This window comes from Rhinolophus ferrumequinum, chromosome 19, assembly GCF_004115265.2.
Source record: "Rhinolophus ferrumequinum isolate MPI-CBG mRhiFer1 chromosome 19, mRhiFer1_v1.p, whole genome shotgun sequence".
Lineage (NCBI taxonomy): Eukaryota > Metazoa > Chordata > Mammalia > Chiroptera > Rhinolophidae > Rhinolophus > Rhinolophus ferrumequinum.
Window position 1 is genome coordinate 26,239,828 of NC_046302.1, and position 23,261 is coordinate 26,263,088.

General features: G+C 35.2%; 2 protein-coding genes across 3 annotated transcripts in view; one reads left to right on the forward strand and one right to left on the reverse strand.

Annotated features, from left to right (window-relative positions):
• The window catches only part of DSG1 (desmoglein 1), a 38,477-nt gene extending 20,615 nt beyond the window's left edge, over positions 1 to 17,862 (forward strand). Inside the window, exons 11-16 of one of the 2 annotated variants that reach the window (XM_033087306.1) lie at positions 1,156 to 1,295; positions 5,182 to 5,523; positions 8,080 to 8,210; positions 8,544 to 8,616; positions 10,606 to 10,814; positions 13,088 to 17,862. In XM_033087306.1, coding sequence (XP_032943197.1) covers positions 1,156 to 1,295; positions 5,182 to 5,523; positions 8,080 to 8,210; positions 8,544 to 8,616; positions 10,606 to 10,814; positions 13,088 to 14,140 — 1,948 coding nt within the window. In that variant the 3' untranslated portion in view covers positions 14,141 to 17,862. The remainder of the gene's footprint in view (positions 1 to 1,155; positions 1,296 to 5,181; positions 5,524 to 8,079; positions 8,211 to 8,543; positions 8,617 to 10,605; positions 10,815 to 13,087) is intronic. The other variant, XM_033087305.1, reaches the window with a different exon arrangement.
• Positions 1 to 23,261, reverse strand: part of DSC1 (desmocollin 1) — a 309,329-nt gene that overhangs the window by 169,197 nt on the left and 116,871 nt on the right. The window lies entirely within an intron of this gene.

The following is a 23,261-nucleotide window of genomic DNA, read 5'->3' on the forward strand; positions in this document are numbered from 1 at the left end:
ATCTTGAAAGTTTGACACTCTGTGTTTATATATGTTATTGACCTGATGACCAATATCAAGGTTTTCACCTTGGAAGATTTTATGGACTGGTTTTCCCATTGCAAATTCACCCAGTTTGAAGTCTTAGATTTGTCAGTTACTTTCTTTCCTAAATCAGCACTTCATATAGGTCAATAATAACTTTGATATGAAAAATACGTTATATTAAGGAAAAATTATGCTATGTAGTTTTTTTAAACTGCATATTCAAATATTTCTACTTAACCATAAAAAAAACCTGTGTATTTGTAGACATGTATTTTACACATGTGCTTGTGATCAAGAAAAGCAGTGGGAGAAAGACCTCACAAAGGAATTTTAAAACTTCTTCCTCTGTATCCTTCTCACACTACGTATTTCTGTTATAACTCTTATCACACTGTACCACCATTGCTGATAAACCACCTTGTACCCCGAAGATGTGAATTCCCTGAGGGCAGATCACTCCCCACCCCTGTCTCCTCTGAAAGTTCTATTCCCTAAGTTTAACACAATGCCTGAGACAGAGAGTTATCTAACTAGTATTTCTTTAACAAATGTAAATGAGGGGGGCAAATCTAAGTCAAGATGAGGAGAGAAAGGGGAACAGAAAATAGGACAGAAGCACAAGGCAAGGGCATTTGTAGTTTGGTTTTCAAAAGAGGTCCTGTAAAGTCATTATGTACATGGGGAGGGGGAGTGGACACAAGAAAGGGATGATGGCCAAGCTGATGAGGAGAAGTGACTTCTTTGGTAACAAAATAGTTTAGAATTAGGAGCAGCCCAGGAAGTTCTAGGGTCTTGGTCTTCAAAGATAGTTCTGATGCTGCCAAACTCAAATGAAAATGAAACTGCTAGCATCAAAGGGTTATTCTGACATCCAAGTAGGCATAAGAGACATTCTGTCAGAAATGGCTGCTCAGTCATTCTTTTTTCTTAAACTTAAATCTTTATCTATTACTGAATGTCCTCAAACAGCTGAGACTGCACTGAAAGAAAAAAAAATTCTCTAATAACTGAAAACTACATGCAGGGAAAGTAACTGCTGACTGGAAACATATGTTTTATGAATAGAATCTCTTCTCTCTTCTTTTTAGATAGCTGACATTAATTTGTACTGTTATCTTTCAAATACAGATATGTAATGGGAAATAATCCAGCTGACCTGCTCATTATTGACTCAAGAACAGGAGCAATTTCTTTGAGAAATAAAGTTACCATGGAACAAGTTAAAATGCTTGGTGGAAAATACCAAGGAACAATTCTATCTATAGATGGTAAGAAATGAATTTAACTTTTTACCTTCTAGAGGAAGATTATATATATATATAATATATATACACATACACACATTTCTTTGGTAAGAGAATAGAATTAGAAACAGCAATATACAGAGGGTGCCAAAAGATATATACACATTTTAAGAAAGGAAAAACCTGTATTAAAATTGTAATACAATGAATGACGCTAGCATTCATTTGATTAATGCCATCTTTTGAACAAATGCCATACTACACATTGCTACCATAATTCAATTCAACTTCGAAAAGTAATACATAGATAACATTTCTTAAAATGTGTACATTTTTTGGCAACCCAGTATATACTCAGAACTTAAAATTTTAATCATTGTATTTTGAAGTAACCCTTTTTCCAACAAACTGTGCAAAACATATTCGGCATTATAGAACCATATCTTTAATGTTATGAAAGCCAGCATAATTTAGTGGATGAGACTATGAACTCTGGAGTGTGACTGGATTAGTATCTTGTACCATCTTTTACTAGGTATGGGATTTTAGAGAAGTAATTTAATCTTTCAGTCTTCTCTCCGGTAAAATGGAACAATAATATTATGGATTTAGAAATATTTAAGGAGTTATTATATGTAAAAAACTTAGAAGAGTGCTGACATTTAATAAAAGTTAGTTCTTAATGTCAATAGAAAAATTTTAATTGTATGTATTGTAAAATTATTTTCAAATCGTAGGCAGGTGATAAGCCATGTTAACTTTACATAATCTTTGGAAAGTTTATGTAAAACTTTTGTATAAACAATTTGGAGATAGCATGCTTGTATTACTTTTCAAAACCAATAAAATTACATTAGGCTGGTCACTAAAGAAGGAAAGTTCCTCGAGGCTAAGTCTACAAAGCGATACTTGCTGCTTTGGTTCCTCTTCCTCCCTTCTTTTTCCTCCTCTCCCTTTTTCCTTCTCCCTCTCTCTCTCTTTTTTTGTCTCTTTCAGTTATCCTAAAAAGGGGTTGACAATTTCCACTTGATTTACAGATTTAAAAAATAAAATAAAATTGCATTTCTTTAAAGTCATTCAACAATTCAGAATTTTTACCAAATTATACTATTCTTTTCTAGTCAAAATAAATGTAGCTTTAAAAATATATATTGCAAATAGAAATGTTGATTCCTTCTACAGATAAAGCTTATTTTGATCCTGTACTGAAATTATTTTAAGCAATTGCTAGTTTACTCCTTTTCTTACAACCGCCATTAAGCTTAAATGGATACATGAAAAGAAATTTCAAACGTGGCTTATGAAATTGTTAGGCTTATGGCAAATAGTGAGCATGCTTTTTGTCATAAAAAATGCAAACTTCTGGGGTAAATATTACATATGATGATTAACATAAGAATAGTCATAACAATAGAATCAGCATAGCTGAGCTGAAAAGAAATGGGTTTTGCTTTATATAATTCTATACATTTCAAATGATGTATAACATCCAATGACTTACAATGTAAAGAAATAATGCAATAGTATTACTAGTAATGATAATAATGTTGATTGTAATAATAATTCAAAAAGTTGTTGAGAAAATTATATACATGTAAAGTGCCATAGTAGGCACATAAATATTGTTACTTTTGTTCCCATGCAGTTGGACAAAATATACTTAGCTTTAGATCACCTGAGTTTATAGACAGGAATAGTGAAGTGTGTTTATAATTTGAAAAATAAATCACATTTTCTTTCAAAATAAAAGATATGCCATAATGACTTTTGCTGCAAACTTAGCTTCATAAATATGGGTTGCAAAATATTTAAAAGAATAAATGTTCAAAATATTAAATAACAACCTACATGCATTCAAAAGCATTTAAAATAGCAGAAAAAGGGCGGTGGGGGAGGGGAAATGGGGAGATGTTGGTGAAAAAGTGAACTTCTAGTTACTATATCAATTAATTCTAGGGTTCTAAAGCACAGCATTGTGATTGTAGATAACGATACTCTATTATATGCTTGAAAGTTGCCAAGAAAGTAGGTCTTAAATGTTCTCACCACAGAAAACAAATGAAAGCTGTGTGATTTGATGGAAATGTTAGCTAACACTACAAGTGGTAACCTTGTTGCAATATACAAGTATATCAAATCAACACATTGTACACCTTAAATTTACACAATGTTGCATATCAATTATAGTATCTCAATAAAGTGGGAGGAAAGATACCAGGAAAAAAAAGGTTACCATGGAATTTTTTTAAAATTGCTTTAGAGATAACCACAAATAAATCATTGTAAGGGCTACAGGAAAGGATAATGTTCCATCAACGTCATTCCTACACTATAGCAAGAATTATTATGACCACCAAAGTCTAGCCAGAGCCTCAGAGTTATGACAAATTTCTAGCCTAATAGCATAAGTTGGTGAAGGAACTTTCCTACATACTGGATGCTAAACTTTGGAAATCTTATCTCTGAAAAAGAAAATATCACACCCAGAACTTTCAGTATTGTGGATTTTCTGCAGTGAGCAATTCCTAACCATGGATTTTCGTATTCAAATCCTGTGGAAAGTAAATAGGGCAGATGTGATGAATAAATCCCTTTCAAGACCACTTAGTAGAGAAGTTAGAGCAACAGCATACAAATTACAAATACAAGTAGCTTCCATTCATTTAATCAGCATGTGAAATATGACTGATTTTATCAAATGTGAAGGATTGCAGCAATGTGTTTTTAATATTGGTCTGAGCAACTTTTCTCATTTAAAAATATCTTTTTTAATCACCTATCATATACTATTGTTTGTTAAATTGTTATAGAATACCTGAGTATTTGATAGCTTTTAATGGACCAATTTTGTTACAAGATAAGGACACAAGTGTAGGTTCAAATGTATTTGTGATTCAACTTCATTGAGGTATAATTTACAGATAATAAATGCATCCTTTTTAATTGTACACTTGATGAGTTTTGACAGATGTATACATCCATATGTACACTGCCACAAACAAGATCTAGAACACCGCAAAGAGTTCCCTTGTGCCCTTTTGTAATCACTGCTCCATTTGAGCCCCAGGCACCTGCTGATCTAAACGTAGATGTATTTTGATGTATGACCTTTTGTATCAAATGTGCTCAAAATCAATCTACTCTTCTGAAATACTAGTCAGTTGGTTGGTTGGTTGGTTGGTTGGTTGGTTGGTCGGTTAGATGACACGAACAGCAAGTTTGGAGACATTAAGTTGAAAAAAATAACAAATGTCCCCACACTTGTGTTTAGTAAATGAACACAACAACTTATTTAAACTTTGAAGGACAAGAAGAAAGTAAATTTGTAATATCTGCTTGTGAAACAAAAGTGTTTCACCTTCTTATTGATATGAAGATTTCCCCTCCACCTCCAGTAGTGCCAGTTCCCTCATCTATGAGTTATTGGAACTATTGGTTGTAAGTTTGGGGATATGCTGCTTTATAACTAGGAGATTTTTATAGAAATGACTTACCAACATGCTCAAAATCTGTTGGTTCTGTCAGCCCATAAAAGGAAAAGAATAAACAGAACTTAAGAAGAAAGACAGTAAAAAAACAACAAAAAAATTTAGCTCTAATATATAAAGTGTACAAAAAATAGTCTAGGAATGGCTCCACTGAGGCTTATAACACACCACTGCCCATTACATAATGTGGTTCCCGTTTATGCTTCTCAACACATGAAACAGCTTTTCAAGGGCCCTAATATCCATAGTGGTTTGATTTCAAAACTGAGTCATGGACAAGTCATGGATTTCAAAGTTACTGAGTTGATGGGAATGAAAACGTTGACCTAAGTATTGATGAAAAAAGAAACTTGTTTTGTATTGTCCAACAATTATTACACTAAATGTATAAAATATTTCTTCCACTTTGAACCTTGTTACAGATGCTCTTCAAAGAACTTGTACTGGTACAGTTAATATCAACCTTGAAGGTTCCGGATGGGAGGAGCATGGAACTGGTACAGATAACAACAATAATGGAGATTTAATTACTACCACAAATGACAATGATATCTATGAGCCTCATGTTACTATCAACCCAGAAGGCAATGGCAATGGCAATGGCAATGGCAATGGCAATGGCAATGGCAATGGCAATGGCATCGGCCAGACAGATATTTATGGTAAACCAGAGCTGCTGAAACCATGGGACAGTGCCTTCGATAATGTACATTTTGGTCCTGCTGGCATTGGACTACTCATCATGGGATTCTTGGTCCTAGGATGTAAGTACATTATTAATAGTCCTATTTATATGTGCCATCCTCACCCTCCACTCCCACCCCCAAAAAGTGTTGGGAGTAGGTAAGTTTCCTGATCTTTTGATAAAATATATTTTACAAATTCTTATTTTGTGTAATTATCAAAGATTTCTATGTTTGGTGTTGGATTTATAAGATAAAAATATCAATTTGCCTGGCAGTGGAAGATAAAAGCTTTTTGCATTCAATTGCAATGTAACGGGAAAGGCCAATAACAGGCAAGTTCAAATTGCTAGTGAGTGAAGAAGACAATCAGAAAAAATTGATGGAAACAATCAGAAAACCCTATATAAAGTAAACTCTGAGTTGGGTTTTAACAGATGAATAGGAGCTAGCCTGATGGACAAAAAAAAGGGAACACAATGCAAGAAGAAAAAAAATCTATGTGTGAAACCCCCCCAAAAAATGAGAGTACAAGTTACTGAAATAAAGGACTCTAATGAGGAAGAAATCAAGGATGTGCAGGACTGCATGGTGAGAGTTGAGACTAGAAAGCTAGGCAGGGGCCAGGCTTTGAATTTCATGCTATGCTAAGACTGCACAGCCTACTGAAAGGAAGTGTCAAATAGACTTAGGGTGAAACTTTTGCTTCTAAGTATAATTGAGTCTGTCAAAGGTTACCTAACTTTGCTGAGCCTCGCTTTTGTCACCTGTGAAATAATAAAAGTTACCTCCTAACATTGTTTTAATGATGAAAAAGAAGTACCACACATGGAAGCATTTAGAGATAGATCACATTTTATGGTCACTAGAGTAGACGTAGTTAAGTATCTAACCACGAGGATGTAATATCCAATGGATTCTCTACGTGGTCTTTCACATGGTCTTGGATGATGACAGAAATTAAGAGTGGAGATGAGCTAGATACTCCAGTATCTGAGGAATATGAAGGGGAGCTCTGAAGTTAAGTAGGTTTGATACCTGCACAGTATAATTAAATTAATGTAAACATTGCCATTTTCAAGTATAGAACCATAAAAGCTTAGTGTCAGAAGATACCTCAGACATTATCTAATTAAAACCTACACACATAAAATATGAAATCAGAGCACTTGCCTATGAAATATTTTTCTACCTCCATTTCTCTCACTACTTACACAGCCATGAAAGAGATAGTTCTCATTAAATTCATTGGTGAACTGGATTTTCTCTGATTTTTAAATAACTTTCACTTGTTTGAAGTTTTTGAATAAGATTGAATTCATCTAAACCAGAATGAGTTTGGACATGCTGGCATACAATTTAAAGCTGAGGCTCTTTTTCCACAATTTAAAATAAATTTCAAAAAACAAGAAATTTCTGGGTTAAGTAATAGGATTTCATTCTTACCGGTTCATAGTAAATTGAAATATTGACCATGAAAAGCTCTATGAAAGGAGAAACAAGGTTAAAAATAAGGCTCATTTCTTATCAAAATGAACCAACGCAAGAAAAATGCTAGCAAATTTGTAGAATGTAACATAAAAACATATATAAGAAGAGATAATTTTCTAAATTCATGTTTTTGGACATATTAATTATCAACCATCATTTAAAAACTTTAAAATTAAATATTTTTCAAAGTAACTTAATTACCAGGTACTGATTATCTCTACTGCAAGTAATATATAACTTTCACTTTGAGTTTGTTTTTTATATTGGTGACCTTTGGATAGTATGGTTAATAAAAGATTTATAAATGACATACGGCCTTTAGAATCAAAACCACTAGATTCAAAGCTATCTCGAAGGCTGGTATATTTTCAAGAAAGTAAAACACAGGACTATTTTCCTCCTTTCCTTCCTTCTTCCTTCTCTCCCTTATTACTAGCCTTACTATGTTCTCTACTTCTTACCTAGCTTTCTTCTTTTTTTCTTTCCCTCCTTCCTTCCTCACATGGAAAAAAAAATACACATCCTTTCCTTCATCTAAATCACTTATCAAGATCATATTAGGTAAAAGCTATGGGCTAGACACTTACAGAGATGAATAAGAAAAACCCAATTGATGAATAGAAAAAGATATTGTTAAGCAGTGTAATGTTCTCAATTTCAAGAAAAGATATCCATGTAGGGAAAAATAATAGCCTCACAGAAGATAATTGCTTGAAGCACGAATAAGATGTTATTATTGAAAGAAAAAGGCAGGCAGGTGTGAAAGGAGAAAAATAAAGACAAGGAGGAGAGAACACACACAAAAAAAAATCAAACATATTGACTGGCCTCTTCAGCTTTCTTTCTTCTCTCCTTTACTCTTTTCCTAAGTAATGACAGGGAAAAGACTCATCCATTTTAATAGTATAATACTATTTGTAATCTGAATACGATATAACAAATTAAAATTGATTGCAATCTAGTATTCTGGGGCTCACATTGATTTTGGTAATTCACCATTCTTCAGTTTGTTTTCTGAAACTTTCATGATAATTTTAGAACCACATGAAGTTATATTAAGCATCCAAATTTAATCACAAAAAGCAAGTTGTTTTGTTTTAATATGGCCCTGCTGCTAATTTCAATATTCCTGTCTTTCTCTACCAGTGGTCCCATTTTTGTTGATCTGTTGTGATTGTGGAGGTGCCCCTGGTGGTGGAGCCGGCTTTGAGCCTGTTCCTGAATGTTCAGATGGAGCAATTCAATCATGGGCAGTAGAAGGACCACACCCTGACCCTGTAAGTGCTGATCTGTGAGAAATGGCCTTTGGTAGTCACCTAAACTCAGTCTCCTGCACGTGAAACAAGATGTCGGTAATCACTCAGTCTATGCTGTTCTTTGTTCTGGGACAGCCAATGGGGAAAATAAAGAGCAATCAGAGGTACATCAGAATTAGACGGAAGTAACCAGGGAAGGCTTTCTGCATGAGGTTATGGTTTTAAGTGGATTTCAAAAGTTCCTAAGGAGTATTCTTTCAGAAAACCTGAGGTAATCTGAGAACAAACCCAATGTAAAACTACAGAAAGAAAAGGATCATTACAAATGTGAAAATGTTGTTTCTTGTCTTTTAGGGGTTGACCACCATTTGTATTCCACAAATACAAGCCACTAATGCAAATATGATTGAATGCATTGACAACTCAGGTATGAAATTTTTTTTTAAATTGTAACAGCTCAAAAGACTAGGAATTTTGTTCTCTCTTTGCATACCGTACTATTTGTCAATTATCTTATTTGTCTTTAAAATTGTTTCTATTATTCCTTTTTAAATGACTGCTTTGCAAATGAAATGGTAAGGAAAAACCTACAGTAATTATTATTCTCATATGTTGAATTGTAAAAATTTTCCTCAGTCATCTGAGCGTACTTAGGAGATGTCCTGATCAAGAATCTATACATAGGAGAAAATAACTGGATTGTAACCACGAGTCAATTTTGACCCTGGTGTTTTGTCCAATAGAGCAAATGTTATTTACCAAAAAAAATACTAATTATAATTAAAGTACAATCCGATTAAAATAGATCTGTGCTCATTTTTGAGACTTGAATCTACTTGTACAACTCATGAATGATTCAAAATCACTCTGAATTTAGCTGCTATCATGACAAAATTAAATACTACATCTCAGCATCAGCATAAATATTGACTTAAAAAGATTTGTCCAATTTCTTAAATTAAAAGTGGATGAAACGTTACAAAATCTTAAAGTTCTCAGCTGAGGTTGTGTATATGTGGTAGAGATTCTCCTTACACATAGGTAAGATTATCAATACGACTTACCTTAAAACAGGAGTCTAGACCAGTTCACAGGCAGAAACCAGGGAGCAATTAGAATTTCACAGTAAGGTGATAACTACCACTCTAATAAAAAGAACAATTAATCAAAAAGAAACTTATCATATCTTTGAAAATCTTGTACCATCTTTCTTTTTTTCAAGGAAAATAAATATTATTGATTCTCTTATTTTTCTCTCAGTCTTTTCCAAACTTGAGATCATGACTTTTTGTAAGAGGGATAGGAGTGTTCATAACTTGTAGAATTGGACCTTATTCAAAGGACTGGACATGCTAGTCTTTAAACTTATTTCTCTTCCTGATGTATCCATTTTTGTTAATGATACCAACATCCCCGCCCCTCAAAAGCAGAATCTTACTGTTGACTCTTATAGCTCCATATTCATTGACATCCAATCAGTTCTCAAGACTTGTCAAATCCACCAGGATTTATTTATGCATTTATTGCCTCATCAAGTCTACAAACCTTTGCACAAACCTTGAGCAAAGCACAGTTAGAGGCACCAGAGTAACAGAAGTATGAAAAACACACTGTCCCTAAAATCAAGATCTTTAAAATGTTAAAGCATGGGACACCTACCGTGTTTCCCTGAAAATAAGACTTAACCGGAAAATAAGCCCTAGTATCATTTTTCAGGATGACATCCCGTGAACATAAGCCCTAATGCGTCTTTTGGAGCAAAACTTACTATAAGACCCAGTTTTATTTTCGGGGAAACACGGTATCCCACTGTCAACACTTCCCCTGTCCATGGCACCTCCACAGTGCAGGCCAGCATTTTATCTCACCTAACTAGAATGTTGTAGTAGACTCCAACTCACCCCTCACATCCAAGTACAAATTCAAAATTCTCCATGTAAACCTCTCCCTTTGCCCAACAGCCATGGCTTCTTCTCTGAAAGCCATGGTTATTGGGCCTTCTTCCGGATGCCCTGTGCTTCTAATACTTTGGGGTATTCTTACACTATTTAACTTTTAGAATTTAGGTTATTTTCCCCGAATTTTCATCAACTTAAAATCAAAATCTCTAAAGCATAGGTTTTTGTTACCTCTATGCAGCCCCCCTCTACTAGCACAACATATAATTACCAACAAATAATTACCAACAATAATTACCAAGTTAACAAATTGATTAATAATATTATTTTGATTAATAATTTGATTAATAATAATATTTAGTCATATTTATAGCTCCTGTATTTAGGTATCATCTTCATTTTCTTTCTTCACTCACAAATGCATACTTAAATGAAGAAACCACACCTTAAAGTAAGTTGTTGATTTTTAGTCTACAATATATCAGAGAAAGTAAATTTAATTTGATCTACACTTTAAGGGGTTTACACAAATGAGTATTGTGGCAGAGAAATGCAAGATCTGGGAGGAGAAGAAAGACAGACAGGATTTGAACTAACAGACGGAGTTCATACATCAAGAGCACCTGAGATATGTCAAGAATATTCTGGAACATTAAGAAGAAATTCTATGAGGGAATGTAGAGAAGGAGGTCTGAATATGAACTTCATGGAAAGTTACTTCTGTCAGGTAAGGTCTCTCGCCCCATACTTTCCTCTTCATCCTGCACCCACGGTTGCACTTCAGGTTCCACTGTTTCCCAGTGGGGCTTTGGCAGGCATCTTCTAACTAGGTTCTTAGCTCCTAGTCTTTATGCTTGACAAGCCAAAGTACTGCTAAATAATGTTGCTAAAATTCTGACCTAAACCTGTTACTTCCCCACTTAAAAACAGTCAATGACTCCCAGCTGTGTTGTTTCTATGTCATGAAGTCCAAACTCCTTAACACAGTAACTGAGGTTATTCACAAACTGAGCTCTTCCCTCACATCTCCAGTTACTCTTTACCACCAATTCGACTTGCCAAGTGGCTTTGCCTTATTAATACCAGTCTATTCCCCTGTATGTCTTTGTTTACGCTGTGCCCGTACTGGAATGTTTCTATCCCATTGTCTCTCTCACAAATGTGTACCCATTTTTCAATACCCAGTTCAAATATCACAGCCTTTGAAGTTTTTGTTAACCATTTCATCCAAAATAGTATTAATATTTCCTTATCTGTATTTCTGTAGGACAGATAACCTCAATTTACTGTGGGGTTATGTCGCAATAAACCCATCATAAGTTCAAAATACATTTAATACATTTAACCTACCAAACATCCTAGCCTATTTCTACTAAAGGCACATCACTTCTATACCATCATAAAGTAGAAAAATCGTAAGTCGAATCATTGTAGGTCAGGGACCATCTGTACTTTGTTTATACATTTTATAGAGTATACCATGGCTAAAATCTATTAGTTCAGATGTCCACCACACTTTTTAGTGCTTCAACCATGTTCTCTGCATTATGTCGCCAGTACCTACCTCGGTTCTAGGGACATAATAAATATTCAATAACAGTGGGTTAAAGAGCCATAGTTCAATTCCAGAACATTCTAAGAATTAGTGAGAATTAATTTTGCCATTTCCAGGTAGAGACAGAATTGCCCATGGTTACACACTATGTGATACTTAAGCTTCCAGGAATTTACTGTCTCTGATACACTTATGTCCTTGTACGTCCTGGCCTAAAATGTCTTCATGAACTCTCCTAATGGTTTAGATGATGGCTGATATTTTGAACTAAGATACTCATAAAAGCCTTTCAAACAGCAGTAGATAATAATAAAAGGCCTTTCAGCAAAGGCCTATTGCTGAAACCCGTAGGAATACTTCCTATCCATGTCCCTACAAATGAATATTACTTTCATGAAAAGTACAATTCTGACTCAAAACTTTTGCACTTGCAGCAATTTTTGCCCAGAACACTCTATCCTTTATACTCAGCCTATCACTTGATTGAAATCTCTCATCAAACATCACTTTATGAGATGACATCTCTCTCTGAAAGAGCAACCCCCATCACTTTTTATCCTTTTCCCCCGCATTTACCACCTCCTGATAAATATGTTTATGTATTGTCTGCCTCATCCTACGAAAATGGAAGCCCTATGAGAGAGCGATTTTATATGGGTTTGTTCGTTACTTCATTACCAAGTTCTTCACAGAGTGTCTGGCAAATAGTAAGGACTCAAAAACTATTTGTGCATGAAACAGCACAATGAGTTGGTCTGCCAATAAAGACATTTCTGATACTTAACCAGAAAGTTTACAATCCAGTATGATGAGCAACAAAGATAAAATGAAAGTGCACAAGTCTGTGGGCTTTCACTTTGAACTGAAGAAGATTCTACTTTTAAAAATTGTCTTTGGTCACCTGCAATTTTAAATCCCAAAGTGGCATAGACCCAGAGTCATTTTTCCTGTTGTTTTGCTGATAAAGCCACACTGAAATAAATTTCACAGAACCACCATAATCACTCCATCTGAAGGAAGGAAAACACACCTCATGAATGAACTCAAATCAGCTATGAGCTGTCCTTTTTACACAAACCAAAAAATACACAATTTGGTGTACTTCAAATTCAATGTTTTTAAGTAACTCTTTCTAACATGGTTCCAAAATAATTCACATGACTTTTTTGTGCATTGGTGTCTAAAGTATGTTATTATGAAATCCATCTAAATAAATTTTAAAATCAAAATGAATTATTGAAATTACAGCTAAAGTAATTTCTAACGAAATTCTTTCCAGTCATATGATTTTTAAAGCATTCCTAGTAGATGTTAGAATTTTGTTTTTTATATTCTTTGGTAATGCCCTGGGGAAAAAAACAAACAAACAAACATAATGATAAAGACTTCTATCATTGTTAAATATGCATTCATAATTTCATTTTCTCTTTCCTCTACAAATTCAGAAAGCATATGCTTATGCAGATGAAGACGAAGGACGCCCATCCAATGACTGTTTGCTCATATATGACATTGAAGGTGTAGGTTCCCCCGCTGGCTCTGTGGGTTGTTGTAGCTTCATTGGAGAAGACTGGGATGACAGTTTCTTGGATGGACTGGGGCCTAAATTTAAGAAGTTGGCAGATATCAGCCTGGGAAAGGAAGCTGAACCATACCCAGACTTTGATCTCTCTTGGCCACCTGAGAGCACTGAACCGATTTGCCCTCAGCAGGGAGTAGAGCCCCCTGCTAGTGGATACCCACCCACCTCCAAACATTACGGCACTACCACAGTCATTTCTGAGAGTACCTACCCCTCGGGACCTGGTGTACAGCATCCTATGCCTATTCCTGATCCTATGAGCTATGGCAATGTCACTGTAACCGAATCTTACAACACCTCTGGCACTCTGAAGCCCTCTGTCCATGTTCATGATAATCGACATGCCTCCAATGTGGTGGTGACAGAGAGGGTAGTTGGCCCGTTCTCTGGTGCTGACTTGCATGGAATATTAGAGATGCCCGACTTGAGAGATGGGTCAAACGTTATAGTGACAGAAAGGGTTATAGCACCAAGTTCAAGTCTGCCCACCACTTTGACCATCTCTGATCCTAGAGAGTCTTCAAATGTGGTAGTGACAGAAAGAGTAATCCGACCAACTTCTGGCATGATGGGCAGTCTGAGTATGCATCCCGAGTTATCGAATGCCCACAATGTGATTGTGACAGAGAGGGTTGTTTCTGGCTCTGGCGTAACTGGCATTAGTGGCCCAGCTGGGATCATTGGAGGAAGTGGTACAGTCAGTAGTGGCCTGGTTGGTGGTGTAAGTAGTGGTGGCATCGGGCTGAGCAATCTGGGAGGAGGCGGGGGCATGAGTAGCAGCATGGCAGGGACAGCCACCATTGGTCATATGAGGGGCTCCTCTGACCATCACTTTGGCCAGACCTTTGGATCCGTCTCCCCTAGCACAACCCGGAGTCGAATCACCAAGTACAGCACAGTGCAATACACTAAGTAGCCAGGATCCCAGCACACTTTTTCTCGGTACTTGTGATTTCGGTTTGGTTCTCACTAACCAAAAAACGAACAGTATGATTTATGATGCACAACTAAGTGCTAAGGTAATTATGGAGCAAGGTGAGAAACCACAATGAGAAAAATAGGTGGCAACAGTGCTGCTGGGCAAAAGCTCTCCCTAGCATTTGTAAACTTTTTTCTTATATTACTATTAATGGGATCCTGACAGCGAACTAAAACTGGAGACAGGAGTTTCTTTGTGCCTGCAAGTAAGGCCTGCAGGGTCATCTTTGTTTCTGCGTGACTTGTAGAGCATCTCCAGGACATGGAAGAAATAAAACTCAGGAGAGTAAAAGCACTGGCCTTAAGACAGAAATTGGCGTCTTTCACCTTGCTGTTTTGATTTGCTCAGGCAATATTTCAAGAGAACTAAACATGTAATATGTGTTCATGTATGTGGGAAGAATTTGAAATCTGTGCCAAATACCCTATCAGTTTCACAGATAATGTAAATAAAAATCCAACCATATATTCAGACCTAGGTTAACCATGAAAGAAAAAAAATCCGGTTACTCAGCCAGGTCCACAAGCCACCAAAGCTCTCCTACCTTAATAATTGCAATAGGTGAAATAAACCTTAAATTAGGAAATGGTTCCTGGGAGGAAAATTCCATAAAAGTTGGCAACAGGGTGAGATTCATTTGGGGTTAACTGGCGATGTCTGAGCCTGAATCTTGAGACGGGGCTGCAGGTACAATTCCTATGGAGTCAAGGACTTTTCTGCTTCTGGTTTGTGTTTCGGGTAGATGCAGTATTGCTTAATATTGCATACGGGTAAGGTTGCAGGATATCACACTCATTTTTCCCTTTACCACTGTGGCTCTGACTTAATAAAGGACAACGTGCCAAGTGTACTTCTCAAATTGAAGCAAGTAACAACTGCCATGGTTGACCTCCCTAGAGGTAGAACACCTTTCAAGGAAGCAGATGAGAGGTGCATTGTACTTTCAGATTGTGCTTCTAGTAAGTGTTCTTCACTTATATTCAGCTTTTTATTACACATCTCCAAAGTTAAAATGATTTACTTGAGTTGAGCTGTGAAATAAAGCCTGCAGTATAGTTAAGCTTTGGGAAATTTTTGAAAGGAGATAAAAAAAATTTTTTTTAAAGATTTTAGAACATGTAAAATGTTTAATGGGGAAAGTTAGAATTGTTCAGTAAAGTAATACTGTACTATTTCTTTTAATTGAGTTCAGTACTTTTTTAAACAACCCTCTGCTGCTATTTTGAAGGGGTCAACTAGGAACTTTTAACAGAGTTGATGATACTGTGTTAACACGAATGAAAATGTACTAAACAACTCCATTTGTTATTCTATCCCACTCCCAACTGAATTTTACATTCCTGATTTGATTTGTCAGTAAACTCTTGGCTTATATACGCTCCAATTACAAATTACAAATTATATAGTATGATATATTTTTCTAGCTTCAAAATTCAGTAATGTACTATTTATGGCATGTCATTTCTGTGTGTTTGCTATATAGTATTACCTGGTTAAAAAATCTCTAAATAGAATCTAAGTATCCTTAGCCAGAGGTAAAGTTATATTTGCATGATAAAGGAATTTTTGTCTCTTTTCTAAATTCAGTGTTAATATAGCTCAATAAAATAAAATTGAATATGACAAAATCTTTAAAGGATTATTATCCCCAATTACTCAAATTTTCTGGGGTGTTACAAGATCAAAGAATAGTTGTTCAACGTCCAACACTTGTCAAAGGGGGCTAGGCAGTGAATTATTTTACCTAGCACTATTTTGCTCTATGTTATACCAGATGATGTCAATATTTTCAAAGCCACAATATACTTCTTACTTTAACTCTGTAGACAATGTAAAATTGTGATATTCTGTAGCATGCCAAAATGCAGAGGTGTAAATAAAGTCATTCACAGGGAGTCTTTCTTTTATTTCTTTCTCTCATTTCGGAAGTTACATTAACGATGGGTAATCTTTCCAGAAATAAAATCAAAAGGTATTTCTTGAAATATACTTAAGTATGCTTGGGTCCAGGAGTTTAAAGGACTAAAAATAATTATTAACTAATTATTAGTTAATTAATTAAAAAGAATGACATCCAACCACAAGTAGCTTACTTGTCACTTTGATATAACACGTCATCAAAAGTATTTTCTTAAGACTCCTGATATCTTCTAGATAGTTTTTTTAGGTTGTCTAACAAATGCCAGAGTGACCATCTTCAATAATTGTTATTTAGATTCATCAGTTACATAAAACCATGGGAGATACAAGGAAAAAAATGGCAGTATTAGTCATCAACCTTTCTAGGAAGATACTTTCAAATCAAATTGCTTTTTGTTTTGGGGTGTTTTTGTTTTCTTGTTTTTGTTTGTGTTTTAGGATTACATATCAATATTCTAACTTTTTTTCCTAAATTTTAAAATTAACTTTTTAAGACATCAACCATTCTAACAGTCATTTAAATGCATGCTACTTTTCAATTAACAGTCTTTGGGGAGAGTTTAATTCTTCCTTTTAGATGCTTTCATTTATAGACCTGAGGTTGTTACATAGACCTAAGAAAAGAAATGGAAATTATTTAATAAGTGAATAGTTATCATTCAAATCCACATTACAAACTGAATTTCAGATGAACCTGCTCTTAAATGAGAAGGCAGAAATCTTGATTTAAATGTTATGTATACATAGTTTGAAAATAGTGTTTTAATGTGTATAAAGCACCTGGCTTTATAAAGAGGTAGTTCTTGGGGGTAAAAATTAGTGCATTATGAATACTTTGTTATTTAATATCAACCAAAATACCATCTTGTGCTAATTTTGACATTGAATTCCAGCTGTATCTGCTATATATTATTCATTTCTATATTGTTGATGTAACTGTCTGTACTGAAAGGTTTATAGAAAAAAGTATTCATTTGGGGTTATGTATAGCCCTTTATTTCAACATCTGTTCTACATTCGTGTATAAGTTTTTAGCCTTATAATCTTCATTCAGTGTAATATTCTGAAAGAATTTTAACTATATAGTTTCAAAAAATACATATTCACTCTGACTGGATGTTTTAAATTATATACAAAATTCATTTCTAAATTTATACCAACATTTGAATGTCAGCCAGGCTATAACACATAGTATGATACCCTTTGACTTTAGCAGGAGTTTAAGGGTGTTATAATCATTGGCTAAAATGGCCATTGCTATTTGAGGAAGACATTTGAAACCCAAAACAAACTTTGAAAAATATTTCTATATTTTCCCATGCCTATTTAATAAATTCTAACCTTTTGGAGGATTTCTAGTATTTTTAAGACCTACTTCACATTGCACTGGAATACACCAGTCCACATATATTCCAAAACCCATGTAATAGAATATGTCTTCCAGTTCTAGATTATTCCATTTATGTTAGGACAAAAGCATGAATGGATCAACCTGTCATCCATCAAGCAATTTTAAAAGAATACACAATCTATTGTTTAATTGTCTATAGCCGCTCCATTTAGCTATATTAGAATTACTATAAACACTACGTCATCAAGCTGTACTTAGTCTAACTTATTTTTCTTTTGCTATTTTGAAAGTATTTTTAAACTCTGATATTCATCTTTGGTGATGTTTAAAACAAGGTGCTTTCCTTCAAGTTTCAGTATAAAAGTCTTGGATTATTTGGGTGTTAGTTTCTTGCCTAGTCATCTGTTGGCTATTTTAAGTTTGTTTGTAATTTCCAAAGAGTTGTGTTTATAGCAATAAAATGATTAATATGCTGTCATTATCTTTTCTGAATTTTAAGGGGAGCTGGATTTTAGACTATAAGAACAATTAGAAGTTACCAAATCTAGTTATTATTTTCAGCCCAAATAAGCAAAGAAATATTGTGGGGTTTTTTTTATTTTCATACTATTAAAATTTATTTTCACTTTCTACTTCCTTGCTCTTTTTTTTTCCTTTTTTCATGTTTACTGAGGTGCCTGCTCTCTGGAGTGCTGCTTAGTAACGTCAGGGCATAGCCAGAGGCATCCCTGCACAAATAAGTAAATTATTAATAGCTTGCATTTTAAACTTTTAATTAATACTTTAGTTTTTTTTTTTTTTACCTTTCCCTCTTTCATACTCTAGGTTTTCATTTTTGTTTATTTTTAAATGGCTTTGCTTCTCATTTGTTTCTAAAATCATATCCTTTCATTTTTATTGGGGTGCATCACCTTTTTGCTCTCCAATGCCACTTTTCAGACCATTTTCATCTTGCACAAAACCTTACCCTTTTCTGACATACGTGATCTGCTTATATCCTCCTCCCTCTGTTTTCTTTGAGACACTTGACTTCTTAATAATGTCCCCAATTTTACTGACGATGCGTATTCTGGCCCACAGTGTTCTGTGACTTCTCCAACTCCTGAGGGTATTCGCAGTGACTTAAATGACCATATAGATAAGGCACTTGACACCCCAGATTCTTAGGTTCTAGACCCCCATTGTCCCCACGCCACCTTAGCCACCCTCTGCCTTGTCGTAACCCAGCGTGGCAGTACTTTGAATGCCTCAGTTTCACCTCCTCCTTATCCTTCCAGCTCACTTGCTTAGGTATTCCAATGTTGCAATTCCTCTCCTTCATCAGAGCTTCTATTTTTGAACCCCCACCACTTTCGCATTATCTGTCTGCTTCACTTCCCGCCTTGTCTAATCAAGCTTCATATAGTCACCTCTCAGTGAATATCTTTGACCCCTTGTCCTGCTCTTCCTCTTTCATGTCCCAAATCTTTCACCCTCCATCTCTGTCTGCTCAAAAACAACTAAACAAATGATTCAAGTGAGCTGACATTTTTCACTTTAAATACTCGAACTCAAATCTCAGAGTAACATCAAATGCTTCCCTACAATTCTATCTGCTTTGCTGATAAGACTTTGCATCTCATTATACCATATAACTATTCCACACCTTCTCTATCTTCAAACGTCCCACACCTCCTCTTTCTGCCTCATTCATAGTTGGTGATCAAATCCAATTGTTTACTGAGAAAATATAAGTCATCAATCTCAAATCCACTCATCTTCCTCTGCCAAACCTACACATGCACCTGCATGTGAACACTTATTTTCCCCCTGCCTATTACAATGGAGTTTTTGTCCTACTCATATAAAAAGACAATCCCTATTTGTGCTCAAGGACTTTACTATAATAACTTCTTTCCTATTCTATCATCTATCTATCTACCTATCTATCTATCTATCTATCTATCTATCTATCTATCTATCTATCTATCTATCATCTCCTGGAACTTTTCCATCAGCACTCCACCCTGTACCTACAGCCTCATTTATCCTTTGTTCACCAAATGTCTTTTTTTTTGGCTTTTCTTACATATTTTAATTTATTTTATTTTAAACATTTTTTAAATTACTCTTGACATACAATATTATATTAGTTTCAGGTGTATAACATAGTGATTAGACATTTATAACTTATGAAATGATCACCCCGATAAATCTAATACCCATCTGATACCATACATATTTATTACAATATTACTGATTACGTTCCCTGTGTTGTAATTTACATACCTATGACTGTTGTTATCACTGTCAATTTGTACATCTGAATCCCTTCCCCGCTTCCCCCCATCTCCCAACCCCCCTCCCATCTGACAACCATCAAAATGTTGTCTGTAACTATGACTTTGTTTCTGTTGTATTTGTCCATTTATTTTGTTTTTAGATTCCATATATAAGTGAAATCATATTCACCGAACTTCTTAGGACTCATGCACTCATGCTTTTTTTCCTTTTTTCCCTATGTCCCATCACACTCCAACTCCCACGCATCATTCCGTCAAAATGGTTCTTGTCTAAGATATATAATGTCAAATACAAGACCCACTTTTCCGTCTTTCTCTTTTATAACTTCTGGAAATATCCTGAAAAAAGAAACTATTCTTTCTTCCTTGAAACACTCTTCTTTCTTGACTTTTATAACACTATGCTCTCAAGATATCACTTACATTTCACCAGTTACTTGTTCTTTTCTGATTGTTCCCCATCTACTCAACTTTAAAATGGTGATGTTCCCCTAAAGTTTGGTTCCAAGACCTCTCCTCTTAAAACTCTATACTCTCTCTGAGACCTCATCCAAACCCCTAAACTTCAAGTAATTTTAAATACTCAAAATTAAAGTTATAATTTCACCACCCAAATATCCCTTATCCCAGTAAATATGACCCCAATGATCCATTGCTCAAGCCAGAAATTAAGTATTCCTCCTGGATTTCATCCTTTCTCTCACCCCTTACATTTGATCCATCAGTAAGTCCTGTAGATTCTATGACCAAAATATATCACAAGCCATCTAATAGTTTCCATCTCCATCTGACATCACCCTACCAGAACTTCTTCTTAAATAGTCTCTACTTCTATACGGGCCTTCTTCAAACAATTTTCTACAGATGAGCTTATGTGACCATCTAAAATATAAATTAGATTAAGTCAATTCACTTAATTGATGGATATTTCAATGGATATTCATTACATATCCTAGATATTCATTACAATTACATATCCTAGAATAGCATAAAGGGACCTGCTTGATCTGGCATAAAAGGTGATGGTGGTTTGGAGTAGGATAGTTGTAACGGAGGTGAGAAGAAATAGATTAAGGAAATGCTTCGACTTTTGTAACTAGTATTCACTCTGCATGAAACATTTCCTCCTCGTTTTCATATGGTTACCTCCTTTCATCTTTTCGGTAGCGATTTATGTATCACTTCCTCAGAAATTCTTTCCTTGACCAACTTGTTCATTCATTCATTTATTTATTCATTCCACAGATGAATGCCTAACAGTTATGCCAAGCAGTGATGATATGACATTGAACAAAACACAGAAATTCCTTCTCTTAAACACAGAAAGTCCCTCACTTTGTGGAGTTTATGTTCAGGATAGGGAAGGGCTGGAAGAGGTCTGAAAATGAACAAGTAAATATATAGTGTGTTAGATGGCAGTAAAAGGTCAAGAGAAAAATAAAGCAGAGCAATTTAGGATAGAGAGTACAGAATGGGAGAAATGCTCTTTTATATAAGATAGTTAAGATAGGGTTCTGTTATAAACTAATATATGAGCAGACTCCTGAAGAACATTAAGGGAATAAGCCATGTGGATATCTGGGTACAGGGTACTTCAGGCAGAGGGGACTGCAAAATTGCAAAAATTCTGGGGCAGGAACAAGCTTGGGGGTATTCAAAGAAGAAGGAGACCCATGTGACTGTAAAGAGTGAAAGAAGGAAAGCAGTAAGAAATGAAGTCTGAGAGATAACAAAGAATGAGATAAAGTTTGACCTTGCAGGCCACTGTAAGAAACCTGAATGAAATGGATAGCCACTGGAAAGCTTAAGCAGAGAGGTGCTCTGCTCTTATTTGTATTTTTAAAAGACCACTCTACCTACAGTGTTGAAACTCTTGGAAGGAAATCACAGAATCAAGGAGATTATTTAGAAAGCTACTGCAATAATGCAGGTGAGGGAGTGGTTGTTAATAACCCACAGTTAGCTCTATTAAAGAGGGACTACTACCACCTGGTTTGACCATAACAGCTTAGTAGCAAAACAAGTGACAAAAATAAAACAAATACCATCAGCAATTTAATAAAGCAACATTAAAAAAGAAATTGGAAAAGGGCCCTATGCAATAGATTAAAACACTTGAGCTGCAACATTCGACTACAGTCGAATGAAATTTCTATGTCACTGACTGTGTGGCATTTGACTTTATTCCACAAACTCAGTGTTCCAGAAAAGATGTGCAAAGCAGATGTACATTTTAAAATATTTTTGTGTTTTTCAAGAATGAATAACAATATGAAATTTTTATACTTTAAAGTAATCATTTATTTTAATAAAATGTAGCACCTTAACTGTATTTACTTAAAAATATAAATACTATAATTATTTTTTGTGGATTTTTGACACATTTTGGAGAAAAACTTGAAATTGATTAATGCAGTGAAAGAGTTAAATTGAAATCTCATTATAAAATGTCTTGAAAAAGCTCAAGTATAATAAATACAAATAGAGGATATTAGATTAGTCAAACAGTTTGAAAATTATGTGAGTTTCTGGGCATGTGCTTGGTGATTGAGTTCAAATAAGACATACTCCAGCTGACTCTGGGAGACTTACTTTTCCCTAATTTTACAAACAAAACTTAATTACGACAAACTTAGTATATTCCAGTCTGCACTATGCCTGTGTTCCAGTCATCTCTTCTCATACAAAACCTAAGATAGTCAAGGACTTAAGAACTTGCCCAGAATTACTCAAAATGACAGGCTCCATTTCTTACCAAGTTTCATATCTGGTTGGACACAGAATGTAACTTGTCACATTTTTCAAAGGAAAATACTTTGCTGTATTTAAATTAGTAGATACCACTTTGAAAATGAATGCCAGTTTCTGGTGACCCAGGCTTGATCACATCTTAAATGGGGTTCACCCAGAGGTAGATCCTGAGACAGGAGGTGAAGGCAATCTAAAAGGGAGAAGTGGACATGAATGAACTACCGGTAGGGAATGAGTAGATGAAACAGGGAAGGGAAAACAGTTAATAAAATGTGCGCTATCAGCTAGTTACTACCAAGGCAATTGAAGCTCAGCCTTCCTGGAGAAAACCCTGGGAGCCACTGTAGTTTAACTCATGTACCGCAGAGTTAAACCATCCCAGAAATGAGGGAAATCATGTGTTTAGAGAACAGCTACCATCAGTTAATACATAATGGGCGCCTCTGGGAATAGACTTCCCTGTGCCTGCTGTACAGGTGGGCAAAGTGGCTATGGCATCAGTGAAGTAAAGAAACAGAAGAGTTGACAGAATTTGGGTATGTGGGTACAGAAATGAAAAGAGTAAAATATGGCGAGGGCACCAACAGGGTCTGTTACAACCACTCATATACTCTGCAGCACTCTCTGGTGAAATATGCTACAAGAAACCTCAGAATTTTCTCATTTGACAGGACTTGAACATTCTACTGTAAATAAGAATGGATCATAATCTAAAATGTTGATAGACTGGATAATAAAACACAAAGTTATGAAA